Source organism: Pomacea canaliculata, linkage group LG8, assembly GCF_003073045.1.
Source record: "Pomacea canaliculata isolate SZHN2017 linkage group LG8, ASM307304v1, whole genome shotgun sequence".
In the NCBI taxonomy this organism is placed as follows: Eukaryota; Metazoa; Mollusca; class Gastropoda; order Architaenioglossa; family Ampullariidae; genus Pomacea; species Pomacea canaliculata.
The window spans coordinates 28,534,004-28,560,151 of record NC_037597.1 but is presented as its reverse complement, the minus strand read 5'-3'; the positions used below and the strand labels follow the sequence as shown (position 1 = coordinate 28,560,151).

Below are 26,148 nucleotides of genomic sequence, written 5' to 3'. Positions count from 1 at the left end.
TGTGACTGTAGTGACGTGACTGTCCTGCTGTGACTGTAGTGACGTAACTGTCCTGCTGTGACTGTAGTGACGTGACTGTCCTGCTGTGACTGTAGTGACGTAACTGTCCTGCTGTGACTGTAGTGACGTAACTGTCCTGCTGTGACTGTAGTGACGTGACTATCCTGCTGTGGTTACGCCTGTGTCACTGTCACAGCCAGGACTGTGTTGTAGGAAGAACTCCCAACAAGCCTGGGGGTTGATCAGTCATCTGCCCTGCAGGTCAGTGCACGCACGCGACGCGGAGCACAAAGACGAGATGCGCATGCGCCGGTGGCTGTGCTTTGGCCTGTCACGCTGGCTCAGTGGATTTATGATAAGTGGTTTTTTTTCTGTTTTGGTCGTTTTCAAAAGCGAAAAGACGAAGTGACAGAGGAGTAGTGCTGTCGGAGAAGTTGAAGGTGAAGTGCAAGGTGAAGGACGATGGACTAGCAGCCGTGGCATCCTGTTGACAGCTGCACACAGTCCAGTGAGTCCACCCACTGCCATTCCTCATTTCACAATTGAAGTGCTACCACAATATTTGTTGGCAAACCTCTGTGCTCTGGAACACGGAGGACAAATACAAATCTTGCAAAACCAGACGTGCTATCATCAGCATCAGACGAGTTATCATCAGCATCAGATGTGTTATCATCAGCATCAGACGTGCTATCATCAGCATCAGACGCGTTATCATCAGCATCAGACGAGTTATCATCAGCATCAGATGTGTTATCATCAGCATCAGACGTGCTATCATCAGCATCAGACGCGTTATCATCAGCATCAGACGAGTTATCATCAGCATCAGACGAGTTATCATCAGCATCAGACGCGTTATCATCAGCATCAGACGAGTTATCATCAGCATCAGATGTGTTATCATCAGCATCAGATGTGCTGTCATCAGCGTCAGATGCCATGACGACCTGTGAAATAAAGGAGGAGGTGGTGGGGCAGGTTCTGGAAAGTCAGGCAGCAAAGAAGTGGGGATGGACACCATCCCTCCCAAAAGTAGTTGTTGGCGAGAAAAGTGTGGTCTCCAACACCTCCCTCCCTAAGCTCCGTAAGGTCAGAGCATATAGCCTTGACCTTTTTTAACTTACTTGTCTTTCTTTAACGCAGCCGCCAATAGCGGGCGGAAGGGGGACTGGAGCTCAGTTCCATCGTCTGATCTCATTGATCGTCGTGGTAGGAGGACTAAATGGAAGCAGCCATCGTCGAGTGTCTCCATTGTACTTCTGGGTAGTGGCTGGAAGCAGGTCAGGCATGCCACCCGGACTCAATACAAACCCTTATCTTCCTTCGCCATGGCGCTGAGATCAGGGTGGGGGTGCGGGTAGCCCCCCTTCGCACCTCCCTGGCTCCCACGGAACCGAGTTGTGACATGTCTTTCTGCCGAGTCCTCCAACTACAGCACTGGGTGGGATATAGTTCCTGATCAGCGGCGCGATTGACGACCTGCACCCACCATCGCCACAACCACCCGCCCCAGCTCCCCACCCCGCCCTCACCCATAGCCACCCGCGGCGAGAAGGCCTTTGTGGCTGTAGGGTAAGCCAGTAAGCCAGGTAAGTGTGTTGCTATGCGCGCCGTGGGTGCGACAGGCTGCCTAGCGCCAAGGACGTGTACCCGCATGACAGTGAGTCACGGACTGGAGTGACCTCCCTTGTGTGTCATCTCGTGTGTCGTGAGTGTCGTGAGTGTCGTGTCTCCTCCACTTCCTCTGGCACAGAGTCTCAAACAACACCATCGTACTACAGGGTACCCGAGGCTGGTTTAGGTGTGACAACAAACACACCTGGCTTCTACCCGAAGGTTCTAAAGCTAAGACCGCGCCGTCACCTTGTCTTGTGGAGTCTGTGGAGTCTGTGGAGCCCGTGGCGCCTGTAGAGTCTGTGGAGTCAGTGGAGTCTGTGGAGCCTGTGGAGCCGTGTACAACCCTCTTCCCTCAGTGAGATGTCGGCCGCGACCTTAACCGCGCGGCTGAAGGATCCGCGCACGTGCCGCGTGTTCGTGTCGTCACCCTTCAACGGCCTGGAGCGCGAACGTCAGGAGCTGGTCACGCGCTACTTCCCGCAGTTGTCGGCCCTGTGCCAGGAGCGCGGAGTGCAGTTCGTCGCCGCCGACATGCGCTGGGGCATCACTGAGGCCGCGTCACGTGACCACCAGGTCGTCAGCATCTGTCTGCGCGAGATCGACCGGTCTGACATCTTCCTGGGGCTGTATGGCCAGGTGAGCGTGTGTGTGTGTGTGAATGTTGTGTAAGTGTGTATGTTGTGTGTGTTGTGTGTGTTTGTGTGTGTATGTATGTTGTGTGTATGTTGTGTGGTGTGTGTGTATGTATGTTGTGTGTGTGCGCGTGTTGTGTGTTGTGTGTATGTTGTGTGTGTGGAATGTTGTGTGTGTGTATGCTGTGTGTTTGTGTGTGTGTTGTGTGTGTATATATGTTGTGTGTGTGTGTGAATGTTGTGTGTGTATGTGTGTGTGTGTGTGTGTATGCTGGTGTGTGAGTGTGTTGTGTGTGAGTGTGTTGTGTGTGTATGTTGTGTGTGTGCGTGTTGTGTGTGTTGTGTTTGTTGTGTGTTGTGTGTGTGTGTTGTGTGTGTTGTTGTGTGTGTGTGTGTGAGAGTGTTTGTGTTTGTTGTGTGTGTGTGTTTTGTGTGTGTTTGTTGTGTGTGTGTGTGTTGTGTGTGTGAGTGTGTTGTGTGTGAGTGTGTTGTGTGTGAGTGTGTGGTGTGTTGTGTGTGTGTGTGTTTGTGTGTTGTGTGTGTGTGAGAGAGTGTGTTGTGTGTGTTGTGTGTTGTTGTGTTTGTTGTGTGTGTGTTGGGTGTGTTTGTTGTGTGTGTTGTGTGTTGTGTGTGTGTGTGTGTTGTGTGTTGTGTGTGTTGTGTTTGTGTGTTGTGTTGTGTTGTTGTGTGTTTTGTGTGTGTGTTGTGTTGTGTGTTGTGTGTGTGTTGTGTGTTTGTTGTGTGTTGTGTGTGTTTGTGTGTGTTGTGTGTGTTTGTGTGTGTGTGTGTGTGTTGTGTGGGTGAGTGACTGTTGTGTGTGCATGTGTGAGTGTGTGCGTGTTGTGTATGTTGTGTATTGTGTGTGTTGTGTGTGTATGTTGTGTGTGTTTGTTGTGTGTTGTGTGTGTGGTTGTGTGTGTATGTCATGTGTGTGTATGTTGTGTGTGTTTGTTGTGTGTTGTGTATGTTGTGTGTGTGGTTGTGTGTGTGTGTATGTTGTGTGTGTTGTGTGTGTATGTATGTCATGTGTGTGTATGTTGTGTGTGTGAGGGACTGTTGTGTGTGCATGTGTGCGTGTGTGTGTTTATTTTGTGTGCGTGCGTGTTGTTTGTGTGTGTGTTGAGACACATTTGGAGACACACGTGCATACCTACGATTTGCAGGGTTTGTAGATCAGGTGCTGAATTGTTTGCATGTGACGTGGACAGCTCTGTTACCTGTATACGTTACCTGCAGTTACCTGTAATTTGCTTAAAGGACGACACGTCAGTAATTACTGTGCGATAATTAAGACCTAAAGCATCTAAACAAGAGGTAAACATGTTTCGCTATGGTGTGGTGGCAGTAAAGCCTGTCACATGACAACATTCACCTCCGAGTGGTGTGAAGACGTCACACGTTACACCGCCCCAACACCTGTGACCATGATGTAATTCATTACAGCGTTACGGATGGCATGGCGCCAAGGATGAGGCATTACAGAGCAACTTGCAGCTGGCCCAGAAGCAGTACCCATGGCTCAAGAAGGTGCGGGACCGGAGTGTCACTGAGGTGGAGTTTCTACACGGTCACCTGAACTCACCTGGCATCATGCCTGCTGCCTTTGTCTTTAGAAGTAAGGTAAGTGTCAGAGCAAAGTACAGGTAGGTACACACGGTGTCTTACCTGGATCGCACAATCTGGCATCTTGCCGCGCTGTTAGACCAACATCCATATCGGAGGACTACATTCTGCTGACACTTATACACCCCGGTAATGTGCAGACCCTCCCTCTGTTATAATGCCTTGACCTGCTGACCCTCACTCAATGTTGTCATCCATTAATGTACAGACACTCACTCTATGTTGTCACCCATTAATGTACAGACACTCACTCTATGTTGTCACCCATTAATGTACAGACACTCACTCTATGTTGTCCCCCATTAATGTACAGACACTCACTCGATGTTGTCACCCATTAATGTACAGACACTCACTCTATGTTGTCCCCCATTAATGTACAGACACTCACTCTATGTTGTCACCCATTAATGTACAGACACTCACTCGATGTTGTCACCCATTAATGTACAGACACTCACTCGATGTTGTCACCCATTAATGTACAGACACTCACTCGATGTTGTCACCCATTAATGTACAGACACTCACTCGATGTCGTCATCCATTAATGTACAGACACTCACTCGATGTTGTCACCCATTAATGTGCAGACACTCACTCGATGTTGTCACCCATTAATGTACAGACACTCACTCGATGTTGTCACCCATTAATGTACAGACACTCACTCTATGTTGTCATCCATTAATGTACAGACACTCACTCGATGTCGTCATCCATTAATGTACAGACCCTCACTCGATGTCGTCATCCATTAATGTACAGACACTCACTCGATGTCGTCATCCATTAATGTACAGACACTCACTCGATGTTGTCACCCATTAATGTGCAGACACTCACTCGATGTTGTCACCCATTAATGTACAGACACTCACTCGATGTTGTCATCCATTAATGTACAGACACTCACTCTATGTTGTCCCCCATTAATGTACAGACACTCACTCGATGTCGTCATCCATTAATGTACAGACACTCACTCGATGTTGTCACCCATTAATGTACAGACACTCACTCTATGTTGTCACCCATTAATGTACAGACACTCACTCGATGTTGTCACCCATTAATGTACAGACACTCACTCGATGTTGTCACCCATTAATGTTTACAGACACTCACTCGATGTTGTCACCCATTAATGTACAGACACTCACTCGATGTCGTCATCCATTAATGTACAGACACTCACTCGATGTTGTCACCATTAATGTGCAGACACTCACTCGATGTGTCCCCCATTAATGTTACAGACACTCACTCGATGTCGTCATCCATTAATGTACAGACACTCACTCGATGTTGTCACCCATTAATGTACAGACACTCACTCTATGTTGTCACCCATTAATGTACAGACACTCACTCGATGTTGTCACCCATTAATGTACAGACACTCACTCGATGTTGTCACCCATTAATGTACAGACACTCACTCGATGTTGTCACCCATTAATGTACAGACACTCACTCGATGTCGTCATCCATTAATGTACAGACCCTCACTCGATGTTGTCACCCATTAATGTGCAGACACTCACTCGATGTTGTCACCCATTAATGTACAGACACTCACTCGATGTTGTCACCCATTAATGTACAGACACTCACTCGATGTTGTCACCCATTAATGTACAGACACTCACTCGATGTCGTCATCCATTAATGTACAGACACTCACTCGATGTTGTCATCCATTAATGTGCAGAGCTACGACTCACGCATGGCAGAGGTCAAGGGGTCGAGTGACACAGAGCAGTCATACAAGTTCGTGGCCGAGAACCCACAAGCAGAGCAGCTCCTCAAGCAGCTGAAGGAGAGAGTTGTTAGAACTACAGACAAGGTAATCCGCGTGTGTGTGTGTGTGTGTTTGTGTGTTAGTGAGTTCATGTATGTGTGTGTGTGCGTGTGTGTGTGTATTTGTGTGTGTTTGTATGTGTGTGTGTGTATGCGTGTTGGTTTGTGTGTTAGTGAGTGCATATATGTATGTGTGCGCGAGTGCGTATGCTCACATCACATACAAACTTAAATGCAGACATTCTAAAAGCACACAGTAACAAACAGAACGCTCACAGAGAACAACACACACACACACACACAAACGCGCGCACACACACGCGCACAGACACACACACATACACGCGCACAGACACACACACGTACACAGACACACGCACACACTCACACATACACACACACATGCTGACAGCCGTGACCGCTGACCTGTGACGTTGTTGTCTCGCAGTGTCTCGCTGTCCACGAGAACTACAGCTCACCGGAGGAGGTATGTACAAACACTGTGACGACCCTTTCACTGACCTTTCGTCCTTCAGTCCTCACACTGTTCACTGTTCACTGTTCACTGTTCATCCAGCGTCAGCTCCCACAATGCCCGCTAATAACCGCCATCCAGCCTCACAAACTTAATTACAATCATAACGTGCATCGCAATTACCCGGGTAAACTTTGTTACCAGCAGAGTAAACACAAACATTTGTAGATGATTTACTCGTTCTCTCCTGTACTGCTGTCTAAACTAAGTGTTGCATTAGTCTGCTAGACTTACTGACAAGTGAATGGATGGAGGAAAGTAGGAGGATGCCTGTATGAACCTTTGCTACTCTAGTCAGACTCAAGCGGTGAGTGGCTCGCCTGCAACACCTCGCCAGGACCCACAGACTTGCAGCAGTCCCACACTTCAGTCACGAACTTGTATTGCTGGACTTTTGACACATCATGTTTTCCAGTTAACTGCTAAAACGAGGCACGAGACTACAAAGCTTCCGGTTTAGTCACATTCGTTGTTTAGGCTCGCCGAGACTAGCAGTGGAGAAGTCCACAAGCGGCTGAGCGTTGGTCTCGGCTGACAGACTGCAGTCCACCTACACACGTCCGTGCTTTACTGCAGTCTCTACGTGCTACGTGCTACGTGTCATGCTGCTTGTGTATGATAGCCACAAGAGCAATGTGTTTTAAACCATCCTCCTATCATTGTGTCAGGTGCTTTACCATCTGCTCTGTTTATCAGTAATTGCACTGTTTACATAAACAGGTTTATCAGCACTAACAGCATGAGTATCTTTTATTTCTTGTGGGGCAGCCTGGCCGCCTCCATGCCACATGAGTCTCTTAAGTAAGATTATTGATATCTCTGTAATCAGGAGATAAGCGTCAGTAAGTAACAACACTTCCACATTATTGATATCTGTATAATAAGGTAATAAACAAATACCAGATGATTATCTCTGTCATAAAGTCAAAAACGTCACTCAACAGTAATACACTTAACAGCTGTCTGTAACTTTATTTCGCACTCAGTGTTGCCACAAGTCCATACTGTATGTTGTCACAGGCCGCCAGGCTGCTCTTTGAGGCTGTGAAGCGCCACCTGGAGTGCGTGCTGCTCCGGAACACAAAGGCACAGAGTAGGCGAGACCTTGACCTTGCTTGCCACGACGCCCACATCGCGAGTAGGACGTCCATCTACATCAGAGACGCTGGCTACTTCAGGGAGCTGGACCACAAACTTCAAAAAGGTATTTGTTGACCCTTGCACTGGGACCTGACACGTCACACTGATAGAACTACAGCAAATGTACTACGTGACCCTTCTACTGACACGTCACACTGCTAGAACTACAGCAAATGTACTGCGTGACCCTTCTACTGACACGTCACACTGCAATCAGTGCAGTTCATGGGTGTAGCAGTGGCAGGTGACGTAGCCTAAGACTCAGGCAGCCGAACCAGGCTGGAGATTGCCGTACAATATTCCAGCAGGTGAGCTCAGACATCTGTCAGGGACCCCATGGCCTGGGGGTCCACCTCAAGGGAGGCTTATGCTTAGCCTAGCGCTAAATGTCAAGGTCGCTGACATCACACTTCCCAGGCTTCACTGGGCCGTTGAGGTGACGTTCGTGAAGAGTACTTGTGTATGGATGTTGTTATGAACATGTATGCTACACCATCAGTCTGTCTTCATGATAATAATTAATGTCTGACTGTGACGTCTGCTGCACGAGGTCAAGACGCTGGACTCTGACCTTTGTTGACCTACCTTTGCTGCAGGGGGTGGCGGTCATCTGGTGAAGGGTCCACCCGGCAGTGGCAAGACGGCGCTGGTGTGCAACTGGCTGGAGAGTGTCAGGAGGAAGAAGTCCCATCACCTGGTTTACCACTTTGTCGGGTGCAGCAGAGACAACGCTAGTAAGCTGCCCCTCCATCTCCAGGGGTGGGGAGGGAGTGCGCAATGCACTATGGGATGGCATGGATGAGGACGTTCTTGCCATCCGTTATATTTTATATTTTTTTCCTTGCACCTGACAGTCGCTCGGCACATGACGAGTACACAGCAAGAAACCTGTCACAGCTGGAATGGCAAGAGTCCTTGTCTAATTCACCTGAGAGAAGAAGAAGGTGAAATATTGAGTGACAAAGGAAGATGATAAAAAAAGAGTCGTGTTGTTTTCAGGGAAAGTGGGAACTGAACCTGAGCCACTCGTGTTGTAGCTTTGAGTGAGTAACGACTCATTGCAGACCCGTGCATGGCTCATCTGTTGTTCTTATTGTTTTCGACATTGACTGTAGTAAACATTAGCGGTTGTTGTCGTGAGTAGCTACTGGTCAAAGGTTGTATTGATAGGTCAAGGTCAAGGCACAACAGTAACTAACCGCAGTGACGTTTTTGTCGTGCAGACGTGGCGTCACTCATTTCTCGGTTGACGCGAGAGTTTGAGCGGCTGGCGGGCTCGCCGAGGCCTGAGGAAAGTCTGTGGGAGGTCCAGGACAGAGACGAGGACTGCGGCGATCTGGCCGACAAGCTGCAAGACATGGAGGTCGCCCTCGGCAAAGCATCTCACCGCAAGAAGATGGTCATCATCATCGACGGACTGCATCGCCTGGAGAAGATGTCGCGCACCTCCAAGGTAGGTCGACCTTGACCGCAGATGTCGCGTCTGCTCCAGATGGCGTTTGGAGACGAAGTCTGGTAAGTCTAGGTAAGTCACGGCGGTCGCTGGATTCCTGGATTCCTTCATTTATTTGTCCCATGAGCAGCTCCAGTGGATGAACAGTTACGTCACAGGACTGGTCTTCATGGGAAGCAGCTGGACAGACGCAAGGACGGACAAAGATCGCCGTTTAGGTCTGTCTTGGGCCCCTCCACCTCTTTATGCGTGCAGGCCAGTTCTTCCTCTGCCCACCTTACTGTCTACCCCTAACCTCTACAAGGTACCCTGCAGGAAGGTCAGATCGTCCTGCCCGGTCACATTGCTGAACCCGACTGCTGCGAAGAGTTCCTGGAGGCCCACTAAGGTGGAGAAGGAGTTCCTGGTTGGTAGGAGCCAGTAGGATGGAAACTGCACGTCACGAGGGCATTTGGTTGTGTTTCATACACGACATTGGGGGCAGCCTCGTCAGACACCTGCTTCTCCGCATCATCAAGCAAAGTCGACGTGTCACATCCTTACAGGAGGACTCACGAGGGACGTGCTCGTGCCGCAGAGCCTCGTGCCAGTCAAAAGCCTTTTCAGAGTCGGTGAAGTTGAGGAAGAGATCTCCCTGGTGTCTTTCTGTCAGGATGAGAGAGAGAGAGAGGAAGATCTGTTCATCCGTGCTTCTCCCTGGACTGGTCAGCCCGTTACTTTGTCAGCAGTTCCTCGGCGGTGGTGTTGACACCATTCTGAATTGCTTGCAGGATGACATTGGTATATCCTGATTGAGGGTTAGGATCCTGTCGTTTGGGCAATGTGTTCTGTGGGGAGAGGGTGTGACTAGTGACTGTACATTCGCTGAGCAGCGGTGTGTTAGGGTTAGCCTGATGACAGTTTGTTCGCTTGCTAACTTGCTATCGCTGGGTTCATCGTTACAAAGATACGCGCAGAATTTTACTTTTGTTGTTGTTTATTTATTGCTGACAATCAAACGCTGACTTGTTTGGCTGTACCTGTATGGCCACAGTATTGATTTGTGTTGATATCATGAAGTTGATGACAGGTGAACCTCCAATGGTGGCACCTGTGACGTGTTACACTGACGAGCTGATGTGGTGACGTGTGCAGACGCTGTTCTGGCTGCCAGTCCACATACCCGAGACGGTGACTGTCATGGTGACGTGTCGAGAGGACTGTGAGGAGGTCATTCGAGAACTGACAGAAGTGCGAAGATATAGCGTCACCAACATCCGGCCGCTGAGACTACAAGAGCGACAACAGCTATGTGTGGTAGGGGTATCCTGCCTCTCCTCCTCCTTTGTCTGCCTGTCTGGCTGGCTGGCCGTCTGTCTGTCTGTCCTGTTTGCGACACTTGTTTATCTTGTTGGCTACGGAAACTCGTGGAACTCATTTTTTGATTTTGTGTAAAGTTTAGTGTAAAATAGCATTTCCCCCAAACTGGGTGAGTACCCTGGTTACTTTATGGAGACACGGGTCTACAAACAGCAGGTCAAGGTCCATTGAGCTATTCTACAGGTCATGTCATGCCATGTCATTCTACAGGTCATGTCATTCTACAGGTCATGTCATGCCATGTCATTCTACAGGTCATGTCATGTCATGTCATTCTGCAGGTCATGTCGTAAGTCGTGTCACTGATCATGCATGGAATAATTTGTGTCACGTGTCATGTTAGTACACATCGTGTTGTAGATCGCGTTACGTCACTAGTTACAGGTAATGAATCAGGTCAAGTGACAGTTCATGTCAACCAGTTGCTGATGCCCGTGACGTGTGTGACAAGACATTCTAAGCCAGAGTTGTCCTCACTTGCAGGAGACACTGAAGCAGCGCAGCAAGGAGCTGAGTGGTGCTCAGCTCAAAACCATCGTGGAGGCGGAGCAGACACGGAACCCGCTGTTCTTGAGGATCCTTCTCTCGGTAACAGTTGTGGCCGCGGCTTGTAGGGGGGGGAGGGGAGGGATGGTGTCGGGACACCCTCACAGACATTCATGGAGTGTAGCAAGACCGATGTCTGTCCGGGGAGGTTACTGACCACAGGTCATCATGCTCGGGTGGTTCACATCTGTGATTAGTTCCTTCCGAGCCACACTGTGCAGGCCGCTGTTCACCTGACAGTTCTCCTCCAACAGTCGAGTCAGTTTGGCAAAGTTGTGTCTGGGGGTCACAGTGGCGTGTGTGTGTGTGTGTGTGTGGGGGGGTTACAGCAGTCAAAGGTCAAATTATCTCCCCGTGACATCGGCAAACAGCTTTGATCATCTGCGGAAAACTACTCAAAGCGAGGGAAGGCTTCAGTAATTACAGCTACTTAATTACAATTACTTAGTCTCGTGTGTATGAGGCTAATTATTTCGTTGTAATAATCATGCTTGTCTTCACAATTACAGGAACTTTGTACATTTGGGAATTTCCGACAATTGGACCAAAAGATTTTCTCCCTTGTGCAAGCTCGCAGGTGAGTTACTGGTCTTGGATTCACAAGGATTCACACGTGACATCGACAACAAAGACACAACAGACAATGTGACGACGAAAGCTTTTATGTTCCTTCACATGTACAGTGTTGATGAAACAAGAGAATGTTATTAACAAAGTTAAGAAATCTGTCCACAGGACAGGCAGGCGGGTGTCGGGGGGACCGAGCTACTGGTTCAGTGTTCATGAGATTTGTGTGGACATTGACAATAACTGACAGCCGGGTACTGGCGAGATGTAGCTGGGTATAGCCACTTACTATACTGAGATACTAGCATCTGTTAGCTGCTCTCGCTAGCGATCCTTAGATATTGTTTGGTATAGTTGAGCATTACTGTGTGTCACCTGCTCTGGTTGCGCCCCTTGTTAATCGAGTGAAAGTTTTGTCGGGTGGTAATCGGCTCCCTTGGTGTGACAGTGTGACAGAGCTGTTTGACCAGCTCCTGGATCGTCTGGAGCAGGACTACAATACAGACTACGGCACCAATCTCACACAACAGGTAGGTTGTGGGGAACCCACCTAGCATCATCACAGCAGACAGTGCAACGGACAGACTTTGCTACAGTAGATGGACATGACCTCCAGACAGGTCATCAACGAGCTCTTAGTGTTACATGTCATCTTGTGTAAGATGAAGAAGATGGAGATGACTCAGACAGGTCATCAACGAGCTGTCAGTGTTACATCAGCGAGCTGGTAGTGTTACATGTCATCCTGTGTGATGATCAGTAGGTGGAGATGACTCAGGTCATCAACGAGCTGTCAGTGTTACATATCATGTGGCACAATGCAGTACTAGAGCATGTCATCTAGTGTCATTGTACAGTGGGTAGGAAGCAGGGAGGGGGAGGGCCAGGTCTTACAGAAGACAGTGAGGAGGCAGCAATATGAAGGTCGTTGACTGTCAGGTAGTTAGCCCCCCCCCCACAACACCTCCCACAGGTGAGCATCTTCCTACACTGACTGTAGTGAATGACACACGACCGTGTCTTGACATCACTAAGGCTGAGCGCTGAGCGTGTGAGGAGGACTGACACAGCATGTCACAGCTGTCACGACACTCCAGTCTACGTGTGTTGCCAGGTGATGTGCGGACTGACCCTGGCCCGGAAGGGGTTGAGTGAGTGCGAGATAAGGTCGATCTTCAGCATCCCGGCCCTCGCTTGGTCTCCGCTCTACTTCGCCATCAAAGATTTCCTCATCGACTACTCCGGCCTGCTCAGGTGACGTGGCGTGACGTTCTGACAACAAGAAGAAAATGTTGTTTGTTTGTTTTCCTGTCCCTCGTTTCCTGTCCATGTTTCATTCTTGTTCTTAGGCGCTAAGAGCTTGCTCCTTATGAGTGTGAGTGCTTTACACATTTTGTATTGTTATTACTGTGCAGTAATGATCAGAGCTCACTCTGCTATACTATGTGGTAATCATGTTACGTCATAGATTGCGTGGTGATCGTTTTGTCACTCTTTTACACTTATAGTAATAATATTAACTCAGACTGTGTAAATAGGGTGTTACATCACTCAGACTGTATAGTAATCATATTACTCTGTTAGAGTGTGTAGTAAGCATGTTACATCACTTTGTGAGACGTTGTAATAAGCAGGTGACATCACTCTGCTACGCTGTGTGATAAGCAGGTGACATCACTCTGTTACACTGTGTAACAAGCATGTGACATCACTCTGCTACGCTGTATAACAAGCAGGTGACATCACTCTGTGTTGCAGGCTGGCGTTCGGAGAACTGGAGGAAGCGGTCAGCAAGAGGTACCTGTCCAGCCATCAGACCAGACAGAAGCTGGTCAGCGCCATGGTGGTCTACTTTGAGCAGCAACGCCAGGTTTTCTTTTACCTCTTTCCTTTATTCTTTCATCTCTGACTTCCCCTCGGACTGTCTGTCTGACAGTCGGCATGAATATATCTGCCAGAGTCGTCTCCCTGTTGCTAGTGGTGGCGCTGTAACATGGTGTCCAGGGCTGACCACTCGCACTGTCTGCTGTCTGCAAACTGCACGTGAAGATGGCTGCTAGTGAGGTCTCTATGGTTACAGACCTGTTACTGTGGTAACTGAGATGGTGGTGTAGGTGGTGTAATCTCGTCTCTATGGTTACAGGCCTGGCCACTCCACATCGAGATGGGGAGCGCGCTAGTGGCACGCGTGACGCAGGAGCTGCCATGGTTACTGCGGTTGCTAGGCGACAAGGATCGTCTGGCTCAGCTTCTTCTTGACCCCACCATCTTCGGTCGTCTGTTTGTGTCAGTGAGAAAGCTGTCTAAAGAAACACGGCGAAACATTGACAAACATTTGACCAAGTTTGCGAAAGATTTGATATCACTATGACATACAAACTCAAAGTGTTCGTCCATATTTGAATACTAAGTTGACGTCACTTGTACAGCTGGGACTGTGTGTGAAATAGCCACTTGACGTCACTTGTACAGCTGGGACTGTGTGTGAAATAGCCACTTGACGTCACTTGTACAGCTGGGACTGTGTGAAATAGCCACTTGACGTCACAGGGGTAACGTACTTGTATGCTAAGGTGAGAAAGAGTGTGAAGGAAGATAACTACTTTCATGTTACAGAGACGAGCAGTTCGAGTTGCTAGAGTTATGGCGCATGACTGGCCGTTCGGGTGAGCAGGTGGCGCAGCTGTACGTGGACGCCATCACGGCGCGAGGGCGACACCTGGCAACTGAGGCACAACAAAAGGACCTGAACCAAGTCATCGATATTGTCGTTAGTAGAACTAGATAAAGCCACCGAGTTTCTGTGTAACATTAAATGTTCTTACCTGCAACATGTCACAAGGTCTAGAGTGATAACAACATGTCACGAGGTCTAGAGTGATACAAATATGTCACAAGGTCTATGAATAGCACACACAACTAAGGTGTGTAGTTATCACACGATATGTCACAAGGTCACTGTCACAAGTTGTGTAGTTATCACACGATATGTCACAAGGTCACAGTCACAAGTTGTGTAGTTATCACACCATATGTCACAATGTCACAGTCACAAGTTGTGTAGTTATCACACCATATGTCACAAGGTCACTGTCACAAGTTGTGTAGTTATCACACGATATGTCACAAGGTCACAGTCACAAGTTGTGTAGTTATCACACCATATGTCACAATGTCACAGTCACAAGTTGTGTAGTTATCACACGATATGTCACAATGTCACTGTCACAAGTTGTGTAGTTATCACACCATATGTCACAAGGTCACAGTCACAAGTTGTGTAGTTATCACACGATATGTCACAATGTCACTGTCACAAGTTGTGTAGTTATCACACCATATGTCACAAGGTCACTGTCACAAGTTGTGTAGTTATCACACGATATGTCACAAGGTCACAGTCACAAGTTGTGTAGTTATCACACCATATGTCACAATGTCACAGTCACAAGTTGTGTAGTTATCACACCATATGTCACAATGTCACTGTCACAAGTTGTGTAGTTATCACACCATATGTCACAAGGTCACTGTCACAAGTTGTGTAGTTATCACACGATATGTCACAAGGTCACAGTCACAAGTTGTGTAGTTATCACACCATATGTCACAATGTCACAGTCACAAGTTGTGTAGTTATCACACCATATGTCACAATGTCACTGTCACAAGTTGTGTAGTTATCACACACGAATGTCACAATGTCACTGTCACAAGTTGTGTAGTTATCACACCATATGTCACAAGGTCACTGTCACAAGTTGTGTAGTTATCACACGATATGTCACAAGGTCACAGTCACAAGTTGTGTAGTTATCACACCATAGTCACAATGTCACTGTCACAAGTTGTGTAGTTATCACACCATATGTCACAATGTCACAGTCACAAGTTGTGTAGTTATCACACCATATGTCACAAGGTCACTGTCACAAGTTGTGTAGTTATCACACGATATGTCACAAGGTCACAGTCACAAGTTGTGTAGTTATCACACCATATGTCACAATGTCACAGTCACAAGTTGTGTAGTTATCACACGATATGTCACAATGTCACTGTCACAAGTTGTGTAGTTATCACACCATATGTCACAAGGTCACTGTCACAAGTTGTGTAGTTATCACACGATATGTCACAAGGTCACAGTCACAAGTTGTGTAGTTATCACACGATATGTCACAATGTCACTGTCACAAGTTGTGTAGTTATCACACCATATGTCACAATGTCACTGTCACAAGTTGTGTAGTTATCACACCATATGTCACAATGTCACTGTCATAAGTTGTGTAGTTATCACACCATATGTCACAATGTCACTGTCACAAGTTGTGTAGTTATCACACCATATGTCACAATGTCACTGTCATAAGTTGTGTAGTTATCACACCATATGTCACAATGTCACTGTCATAAGTTGTGTAGTTATCACACCATATGTCACAATGTCACTGTCACAAGTTGTGTAGTTATCACACCATATGTCACAATGTCACAGTCACAAGTTGTGTAGTTATCACACCATATGTCACAAGGTCACTGTCACAAGTTGTGTAGTTATCACACCATATGTCACAAGGTCTATAACTAGCAGTCACAACACATCCTGTGTCAACATCAGCTCATTACCATAAATGCAATGTGCACCAACTAAAAGACTCCATGGTTGTATTCACCAACATGTCAGCTGTACACAGATCGTTATTGTCAGCATGCAAACAGACATCACGTGCACAAATTCGTAGCCTTATACTTTCAATATTATTGTTGTAGAGCATATAGAAAAAGTTGACAACAGTTGATGTTGTGTATCTGTGTTGTGTGCTGTGTGTGTGTGTGTTGTGTGCGTGTTGTGTGCGTGTTGTGTTGTATATCTGTGGTGAGTGTGTTGTGTGTGTGTGTTGAGTGTGTGCTGTGTGTGTGTGTGTGTGTTGTGTGTGTTGTATATCTGTGGTGAGTGTGTTGTGTGTGTGTGTGTGAGCTGTTTGTGCTGTGTGTATGGTGCGTGTTGTGTTGTGCAGCTCCTGTCCTATTTAGACATCTTGTCCCAGTTCCTGGAAGTCGGTCACTTCACATCGGCTCAGGAGAGAGTGCTGCTACTGCGACTGGAAATTCTGGTGTGTATATGGAGCAGCGGTTTGTACTCAGCTTTGATAATTTGTCATTACTTAAAATTATTTTTTAAATATATCTTTTGATTGCCACAAGGTGTGTGCGGCTATGAGTTATATATTGAAGATGTGAATATAATTAATTAAGGCGCCCACTATCGGGTACCATCTGGGGACAAGGGGTGGGGTGGGCTTTGCTGCAACACGTGATCACTGACGTCATGGTGCAGGAGCGCCTGGGGAGCGACATGGAGGAGCGGCGGCGGCTACGGCTGCTGGGTCACGTGCGCCTGAAGCTGTCTCACCTGTACGCCGACCTGGGCAGGTTCCAGGAAGCTCAGGCGCTACAGGATGATGTCCTGCATTATCGCCTCAGGTGAGCTCTGACTGTGCTGTATCACCTGTGACAGGTATGTAACATTAAGTGAGCTCTGACTGTGCTGTATCACCTGTGACAGGTATGTAACATTAAGTGAGCTCTGGCTGTGCTGTATCACCTGTGACAGGTATTGTACGAACTTTAATAGGTGCTCTCAGCTGAAGCAGGGTAATGTATTGACTGTAACAGGGTGCTCTGTAAGCTAACACAAAGCTGTAGTAGTTGTAACACTGTGCTGTATTACCAGTAGACTGTTGTATCAGCTGTAATAGTGCTGTAATGGCTGTAATAGTCTTTTAATGGTGGTAATAGCGTGCTGTGTTAGCTGTAAAGTAATGTAATTGTATTAGCTGTAACAGTCTGTTAGCTGTGTATCGCTATGTATAGGATGTTGTATTAGCTGTGTATCGCTGTGTGCAGGGTGGTTGTATTAGCTGTAACAGAGTCTGTTAGCTGTGTATCGTTGTGTGCAGGATGTTGTATTAGCTGTGTATCGCTGTGTGCAGGGTGGTTGTATTAGCTGTAACAGAGTCTGTTAGCTGTGTATCGCTGTGTATAGGACGATGTATTAGCTGTGTATCGCTGTGTGCAGGGTGGTTGAGACCGGAAGTGTAGAGGCGGTAGAGGCTGCCAAAGACCTGGCAGTCTGCTATCATGCCATCGGCCTTCTCAGCTCAAAGATGGGCGACATAGACAAGGTGCTTGTTTCCTACGTCACCAGATCCTGCTGTCTGTGTCGACCTCAATAATATAGTGTCTACCTGAAGCAGGCATATCATGCAAGAACTGGCCATGGACTATGTCGCTAACATCACTTTACTGTCTATTGTCGCCAAAATAGCATTACCCTCTTGTCTATTGTCGCCAAGATAACATTTCCCTACTGTCTATTGTTGCTAAGATAACATTACCCTACTGTCTATTGTCGCCAAGCTAACATTACCCTACTGTCTACTGCCGCCAAGCTAACATTACCCTACTGTCTACTGCCGCCAAAGTTTACCCTACTGTCTACTGTCGCCAAGCTAACATTACCCTACAGTCTATTGTCGCCAAAGTTTACCCTACTGTCTACTGTCGCCAAGCTAACATTACCCTACTGTCTATTGTCGCCAAGGTTTACCCTACTGTCTACTGCCGCCAAGCTAACATTACCCTACTGTCTACTGCCGCCAAGAAAACATTACCCTACTGTCTATTGTCGCCAAGCTAACATTACCCTACTGTCTATTGTTGCTAAGATAACATTACCCTACTGTCTACTGCCGCCAAGCTAACATTACCCTACTGTCTACTGCCGCCAAGATAACATTACCCTACTGTCTATTGTCGCCAAGGTTTACCCTACTGTCTACTGTCGCCAAGCTAACATTACCCTACTGTCTACTGCCGCCAAGAAAACATTACCATACTGTCTACTGTCGCCAAGATAACATTACCCTACTGTCTACTGCCGCCAAGAAAACATTACCCTACTGTCTACTGCCGCCAAGAAAACATTGCCATACTGTCTACTGTCGCCAAGATAACATTACCCTACTGTCTACTGCCGCCAAGCTAACATTACCCTACTGTCTACTGCCGCCAAGCTAACATTACCCTACTGTCTATTGTCGCCAAGCTAACATTACCCTACTGTCTATTGTTGCTAAGATAACATTACCCTACTGTCTACTGTCGCCAAGCTAACATTACCCTACTGTCTACTGCCGCCAAGATAACATTACCCTACTGTCTATTGTCGCCAAAGTTTACCCTACTGTCTACTGTCGCCAAGCTAACATTACCCTACTGTCTACTGCCGCCAAGAAAACATTACCATACTGTCTACTGTCGCCAAGATAACATTACCCTACTGTCTACTGCCGCCAATCTAACATTACCCTACTGTCTACTGCCGCCAAGAAAACATTACCATACTGTCTACTGTCGCCAAGATAACATTACCCTACTGTCTACTGCCGCCAAGCTAACATTACCCTACTGTCTACTGCCGCCAAGCTAACATTACCCTACTGTCTATTGTCGCCAAGCTAACATTACCCTACTGTCTATTGTTGCTAAGATAACATTACCCTACTGTCTACTGTCGCCAAGCTAACATTACCCTACTGTCTACTGCCGCCAAGATAACATTACCCTACTGTCTATTGTCGCCAAAGTTTACCCTACTGTCTACTGTCGCCAAGCTAACATTACCCTACTGTCTACTGCCGCCAAGATAACATTACCCTACTGTCTATTGTCGCCAAAGTTTACCCTACTGTCTACTGTCGCCAAGCTAACATTACCCTACTGTCTACTGCCGCCAAGATAACATTACCCTACTGTCTACTGTCGCCAAGATAACATTACCCTACTGTCTATTGTCGCCAAGCTAACATTACCCTACTGTCTATTGTTGCTAAGATAACATTACCCTACTGTCTACTGTCGCCAAGCTAACATTACCCTACTGTCTACTGCCGCCAAGATAACATTACCCTACTGTCTATTGTCGCCAAAGTTTACCCTACTGTCTACTGTCGCCAAGCTAACATTACCCTACTGTCTACTGCCGCCAAGATAACATTACCCTACTGTCTATTGTCGCCAAAGTTACCTACTGTCTACTGTCGCCAAGCTAACATTACCCTACTGTCTACTGCCGCCAAGATAACATTACCCTACTGTCTACTGTCGCCAAGATAACATTACCCTACTGTCTACTGCCGCCAAGCTAACATTACCCTACTGTCTATTGTCGCCAAGCTAACATTACCCTACTGTCTATTGTTGCTAAGATAACATTACCATACTGTCTATTGTCGCCAAAATAACATTACCCTACTGTCTATGTCTGTGGGTTTTTGCTGTGGGAAGCGGAGCAAGCGTATTGCTGTATTTTAGTAGTTCTACAGTAAGACTTTCTAGAATCGTTGATGTAAGTGTCTAATAGCTCAAGGGTAGTACTTTATATATCAAAATAGACATAATTTTATCCTGTTGTGTATGTCTATATATGTGTCTATGTTCTGTTTATACTTGTTCATATAGTGTCTTGATGTAACTATGGATATTTCGCAGTAGGCAGGGTTAGCTGAGTGGAAGAATAAGAATGAACAAATGAATTACATTTTATTTCACGACACACATTTTGTGACATTCTGTCATGTGCTGCAGGCCATCGATTATTACCGGAAGTCGATGGAGGTGCAGGAGAAGCTACAGAACCCTCTGGAGCTGGCGGACAGCATGAACAACCTGGGCGTGATGCTGATGAAGAGGGGAGACTACCAGCGGGCCGCCGACCTTTGCTCCAGAGCCCTTAAGGTACCCGTGTACCTGGTCACTGCATGTGTCATACTGCGTCACGACTAAGTGGTCTTTGTGTCATGTGATCACCGTCACGTGTCGCTTGTCACGGCCTACTGGCTAGGGTGTCAGGTGTCTGAGGCCTGTCTAGCTTAGTCAGCTGTCGTGTCTGTGTGCAAGTGTACGTCCCGAGTGTTTGTGAGCGTGCGTGCGTGAATGGGGGCGAGTGTGCGTGTATCTCTGTATACTGTATACTGTATACAGTATACTGTACCTCAGGGAAGATGTGCGCGTATGAGAGAGAGACGAGTGTAACGTGTTTGTGATCACTGTCTGTGAACCCTGTTTTGGTGACGTTGCTATTACGTCACCTTTGCTACGTGAGATTGATAAAGAGTACGTGTGACGTCAGATTTACGAGAAGAATTACCTTGTTACGTCTTGTCCAACACCTTTACCTTTCTCCTTCTTTATGACGTCACATTCAAGAGAAGCGTTAGGCTGTTACGTCTCTCCAACACCTGTGCTTTATCCTGTTCACGTGACTGCTTTGTGACGTCAGGTTTACGAGAAGGAGTACTTCGGTCATCTGCCACCTATTATCGGCGTCATGATCAGTAACATCGCCGTTTGCTACAGCAGTCTCGATCGTCTCGATGAGAGCGAGAAGATGTACCGGAAGTGAGTGCCTTCCCCTGACTACATATGAAACGTGTATTATTTGAGTTTCCGGATGTTGTTTTGTGTAACCCATTGTAGAGGCTCACAAGCCGCTGAGACTTGTCTGCGTGTCACTGTTAGCTCTGTCTCTAGTGTCAGATGATCTCCATCTCTGAATGCACCACGTGACAGGCCCTCTACACCAGGCACTTGGACAAGTCACTGTAGTCATTAGACCCCGAACTTATATCATTATATATAAATACACGTCCATGATTAGACATACAGACGACAGTGGGACGACAGAGGACAGTTTGTTTATCGCTGTCATTACTAACAGTAACTCTGAGCTCTGTGAAGCTTGACTTGTGAGAATGATTGTGTAAGCACTCGGTGACCCCTGACTGGGTAGGTGGTACAATGTGTCCACTGATAACGTCTACCATTGTGCCGCCAGAGCTCTACAGATCGCCGAGCGGGCTCTGGGGAGATCCCACCCCAACGTGGCAACGGCCTTGACCAACCTGGGTACCCTGCAGTCCAAGAGACAGCGGTATGCTGAGGCCAAGGGTCACTTCAAGGAGGCGCTGACTATTCACAAGGTACTCCGCACTCAATGTCGGCTCTCTGGCAGCCACCAACACAAGTAAAGCTGCATTTAATCTTCGTTTCACTTTGCATTTACCATTCAGTCTTTTAGGTGCAGTATACCCGTCTGAGGCTTTTCACCCCAAACAGAAACATGTCAGCCGGACCTCCGAGTCCGTCCTCTCACCTGGACCTATTTGTCCTCCTTGTGGGTCCAGCAAAGTGTCCGGAAGTCCTCAGTGAGATGTGGTCTGCGGGAAAATCCCACTGTGGGGTATCGGGTATCCACCCAGCCTGATATTTGTAACTGCGTCATTAGCGTCCACTAATTGTTTTCTTGTCATTTAACATAACGGGTGAGATAAATGTTCCGGTACAACACACACAGCAGCCATGGTCTACTGTCGACTCTACTCGACAGTAGGTGACAGGTTTATTGCAATAAGATTATAAGATGCTGCCAGAGTTTGGTGAGCACCGGACAAACAGTATTATCTTTACACGTACGCAGGCTCGCTCACCCACTCACTGCTTTAGTTGTAACACTCCGGGTGCATTGTCAACTGCGCCACGGGTGGTATCTCTCGCGTGTGTAAGGACAGACAACAGCATCATAAAGACGAGCAGGTGCACCAGTCGATTAACTATGATCACCACTATTTACATCTCCTCTATAGACGATACAAGTGAAAGAAAGGGTGAGAAAATTAGCGAGGATTTTTTTCGGTTAGTGTGAGGAGTAATGCTCAGCTGCCTGTCATCTGCATAATTATTACTGATGAGAACTACAGTGAGTCGTGGGGCATGATGCAAGTTGTTGACAGCAGACAATGAAGAGACTGAGGCCCAGTCCTGAGCCTTGGGGAACTCCACTAGCAAGGAGATGGATGTTTGACTGTTGACGAACGTGTGTCTGTGGAATATTTTCTTTAGTCCTTTTGTTGATGTTGTCTTTTCAGAGTTGCCTACAGGTGTTTGCAGGTTCAATATGGCCTCTGCAGGTGCATGGAAGCGTTGCTGCTTAACGAGCCTGTCCTTTGTTTCAGGCTTGTTTGACTCCGCCTGCTAACCTAGACTTTTTCAAGACTCAAGAAAAATATGTCTGGGTGCTCTTGAAACTGGAGGAACAAGACACTGCCTTGTCGGAATTCCAACAGCTTTGTGAGTTTGTATCAGAGAGGCTTTGGACTAATTTTTTATCTAGAGAAACATTGAACTCCAAGTGCATTGTCATAGTGGACCACTCACACCAATTCCGAAATCCTTGCAGGGGCTATCGCCTGTAATTAAAGGAAGCCATGTGTACAATAACAACCTGTCCTGTCGTTAAAGGAAGCTGTGTATACAATGATTACAATGATAATAACCTGTCTTGTCCATGTCTGCACTCTGCCAGGTGCCCAGAGTGAGGCCGGAGACCTGCTCACCCACGCCTGGCCCCCGGTGTGGAGCGAGATGGTGGCTGTCCTGCTGGCCCGGGGCCAAGCGGCCAGAGCTGCTTCCTTGGCGGCCAAGCTGCTGACGAAGGGCGTGAAACACGAGTCGCTGTACATTACTTTGAGCAAGGCAGACAGCGCCGCCACCGCCAAGGTCGCCCGACCAAGGGAGATGACTGTTGACTATGCTCTTGAACAGTGAGCCACTCTCCCCTTCTTTCTTCCGTCATTCTCCCCATCCTATTTCTTTCCACTCTCCACTCATGGGCAAACTTCCACTTTCCACTCATGGGCAACTTATGCCCTTAGGTGCCAGTTGTTATGCGCCCGTGGGGTGGGGAGGACATGCGTGGCAATACCCAGGACAGAGGCTCGGCCTTCAGTGGCTTGTACGGGTGCTACAGCCTCATGACCCCTGACACTTATATTTGTCCCCCGTAAACAGCATTGACCCATGAATAATATAGGTTAGCGCTGTAATAACTCTAGAAGTCGGGAAATGTCCTTTGACCTGACGCCCAAGCAAGTTTTTTTTTTATCTTTCTGCCGACCCCAACTCCTTCATTTGTAGGAAGTTTGCCTCTTGCTGCTGTTGAGGCCATAACAGTTCTTGTTGCCCTCTTTTCTCCTACTTGTGCTGGCTTTGTAGAATGTGTGGCAGTTACCCCTGGAGTCTACAAGTAACGAAGTTTGCCGTAAAGGTAACTGGGCAGGTGTCACCACAATTTATTTCAACTCTGTGCACTGCTGGACGAGAGTCGTGATAGGACGAATCATGGCTGCTTCACCACAATGCACCTGCTCACACATCCCTGAGCATCCGGCAGTCTCTGGTCAAGAAGAACATCGCCTTCAGAAACAACCTCCCTACTCACCTGATTTTGCTCTGTGGGGATCTAGTGCTCAAGGGTCATCAAGAGGACCCGGTGTTGAAGGCGTGCGGGCCATCAAGAGGGTCGTACCGACGGCATCCCAGGAGAATCCTTCCAGCAGTGAAGGATGGCAGGGGAGGAGGAAAAGTGCATTAGATTCCAAAGAGATGGGGGAGTACTTTAAGGGGGGAACCATGTAATTTATTTTCTGGAGCTGAAATAGTTTTGTGAGACTAGTCTCTACTTTACAGACTACGCATGTGTTTATACCCTGGTTAGAATGACTGTTAGAATGTGGCAGTTACCCCAAGAGTCTACAACCGTTCAAGCACTGTGCGTTTATACCATGGTGACAGTTTCATCGTCTTCATTGTGGCAGGTCTCCCGAAAATCTCGAACTTTTCAAGTACCAGGTGAAAGAGGTGTTCCTGCCAGCTGGTGAGGTCACGGGGCTGCTGGCGCTGCTGGACAGGTCAAGCCAAACGTTGGGTTCAGACGTGTACCACCTGGCCATCACCTGGTGCCGAGAACAAAACAAACAGGAGATGAGCTGCTGTCTGTCGTCATGCATCGGACATGTTTCCGTCTGACTTGGTCAGTTATTATGTCTTGATGTTGTGTTGAATGTTCGCTCTTGTCCGTGCACTGTGCAGCGCTCATCTATTTGATGAGTCAAAGAAAAATAAATAAAGATGTCTAGAAGGTATAAACTAGATGAAGTACTGAAGACAAGACAAAATTTGAGAAGTTGGTGGGTAAGCAGCGGTTATGAGTCCTGTCCTGACACTGTGTGCAGAACTTTGCCACACAAGCTGCAGTCCTGCTCAACGACCTTCAGAACTATGGTGAGGCGGCAGAGTACGGGATGCGCGTGCTCAGCATCAAACCTAATGACGTCAGCGTTGGTCTCTTTGTGGGCGAGCTGCAGCTCCGCAATGGACGGCCCATGAAAGCAAAACAAATTTTTCAGAATTTGGAAAAGTGCAGTCCGGGCCGTGAAGAGCTCGTCCAGGTGAAGACATGTTTAAACCATTGCTTGTACTCGTTAGCGCTGTTGCACCAAGAGTCTGGAGCCCCAGGAGGAGAATTTCCGACTTTCCCTCTCTTTACAATTACTTTTATAATTAGCTGTGTGGTAGAGGCCAGTCGGTTGGCGCAAGTTTGTGTTGTCCAGAGGGGGCTGAGGGGAGAAGGGAGGGGCGGAAAAACCCTCCCGGTGAGTATAAAATGGAAGACGTGTGGTTACAGGTATAAAATTAATTTTATGATCATCCGATGTATTCTACAGCTGTACAATTCATTTCATGATGATACTATGTATTCTATAGCCATAAAATTCCTCACCCAGTGATCATCACAAAGATTAGCAGTCTCTTACTCTCTGTTAACTTTTTCCAACAATGTTAACTGCAGGTGAGACAAGGACTAGAAGTCGCAGACTTGATGATGAAACAAAACAAGTGACATCGTCAGTGTATCCACTGCACGGCTGTGCCATGTCACTACTGTCATGTCACATGTCCAGCACAGGTAACTGCAGCAGCTCCGGCAGATGTCTACACACTGTCACAGACTTCTTACAGCGACGTGTCACTGACAGACAGCACTGAGTGTCGCGAGAAGCAGTGGGCCATAGTGCTGCTCCCTTCTAAATGTTGTCATCGCGCTCAGAGGTGTTTAATGAACAATGAACAGTGAACAGATCTTTCCGTACCATGGTAACAAAAATGTGTTTGAGAAATGAGAACCGCCAAGAGAATCAACAAATGAGACGACTATGTGGTGTCCCCTTCAGCCAAGCCAAGCTTCCACTCTTCTCTGCCCCAGCCTGAACTTCAGACGAGTTTAGTAGGTACCTGTGTGAGTACCTTATATAGATATAGTGATCGGTTTAAATATTGTGTACATATATATATATCTGAAGGGCCTTGAGATTAGGTTCTGAACTTCACCACTAACGTCATTGCATGTGTGAATGTGTGGTGATCAGGCTCAACCCACTAACACTAACCCTTGAATTCTTATGCCAGAGCTTGTGTGATTGACAGAAACTTTAATTCACCTTTTAATCTTGTGTATAATTATTTTCATACATTATTGTACCTGACGTGTGTACCGCAGCCATGTGTTATTTGACAATGTAATTCTTGTTAAGTGCTTTGTAGGAAAACATCGACCCGAGGCCTTTGTGTTGTATAGTATGTATTTGGTGTTTTGTTTGTTTAAGTGCAGCAACAATCTACATCTCTGGACAGCCTTTAGTCCATTTTGTACACTTTGTGCAAAGAACACGCGAGTGTGTGCATGTGCGCGGTTGTACACCACTACCAAACCAGAGTTCCTAACACATACAAGCCTCCCAGCCGATGCACTTCACCAAAGCAAAGTGCACAATATTCTACACATCACTGTAACACACAAGCAAATTACCATGGCAACGTCCTGCCCCGGGAAAGTGGGGAAAGGTACTGTATGTCTAAACATTTTGGATGCAGGCTTCTTTTCAAAAGTCTTACAGGTGATTCTT

General features: G+C 47.3%; 1 protein-coding gene across 2 annotated transcripts; it reads left to right on the top strand.

Moving 5' to 3' along the window:
* The first annotated feature begins 860 nt into the window (after positions 1–860).
* LOC112569932 (nephrocystin-3-like) lies at positions 861–25,871 on the top strand. 2 transcript variants are annotated; one of them, XM_025248027.1, is made up of 27 exons: positions 861–1,899; positions 1,936–2,256; positions 3,696–3,872; positions 5,590–5,724; positions 6,127–6,165; positions 7,234–7,417; positions 7,950–8,087; positions 8,577–8,806; positions 9,941–10,102; positions 10,649–10,753; positions 11,221–11,288; positions 11,727–11,808; positions 12,393–12,532; positions 13,037–13,148; positions 13,422–13,564; positions 13,895–14,048; positions 16,303–16,398; positions 16,623–16,768; positions 17,364–17,469; positions 19,934–20,083; positions 20,628–20,746; positions 21,183–21,327; positions 22,360–22,474; positions 22,710–22,947; positions 24,001–24,215; positions 24,418–24,633; positions 25,035–25,871. In XM_025248027.1, the coding sequence occupies exons 2-25, from the start codon at positions 1,981–1,983 to the stop codon at positions 24,209–24,211; spliced, it is 3,471 nt and encodes a 1,156-aa protein (XP_025103812.1). In that variant the 5' UTR covers positions 861–1,899; positions 1,936–1,980; the 3' UTR covers positions 24,212–24,215; positions 24,418–24,633; positions 25,035–25,871. The 2 variants fall into 2 exon arrangements, with proteins under 2 accessions (XP_025103812.1, XP_025103813.1); XM_025248028.1 differs by lacking the exon at positions 861–1,899 and having other exon boundaries at positions 1,916–2,256.
* Positions 25,872–26,148: the final 277 nt, after the last annotated feature.

What these genes read in the sequence shown, in the direction of transcription:
- LOC112569932 (XM_025248027.1), top strand. Translation starts at nt 1,981, where the DNA reads ATGTCGGCCGCGACCTTAACCGCGCGGCTGAAGGATCCGCGCACGTGC. An exon ending in TTGTTAGAACTACAGACAAG is followed by an intron (nt 5,725 to 6,126) that starts GTAATCCGCGTG and finishes GTTGTCTCGCAG; the next exon opens with TGTCTCGCTGTCCACGAGAA. An exon ending in ACTTTGAGCAGCAACGCCAG is followed by an intron (nt 13,149 to 13,421) that starts GTTTTCTTTTAC and finishes CTATGGTTACAG; the next exon opens with GCCTGGCCACTCCACATCGA.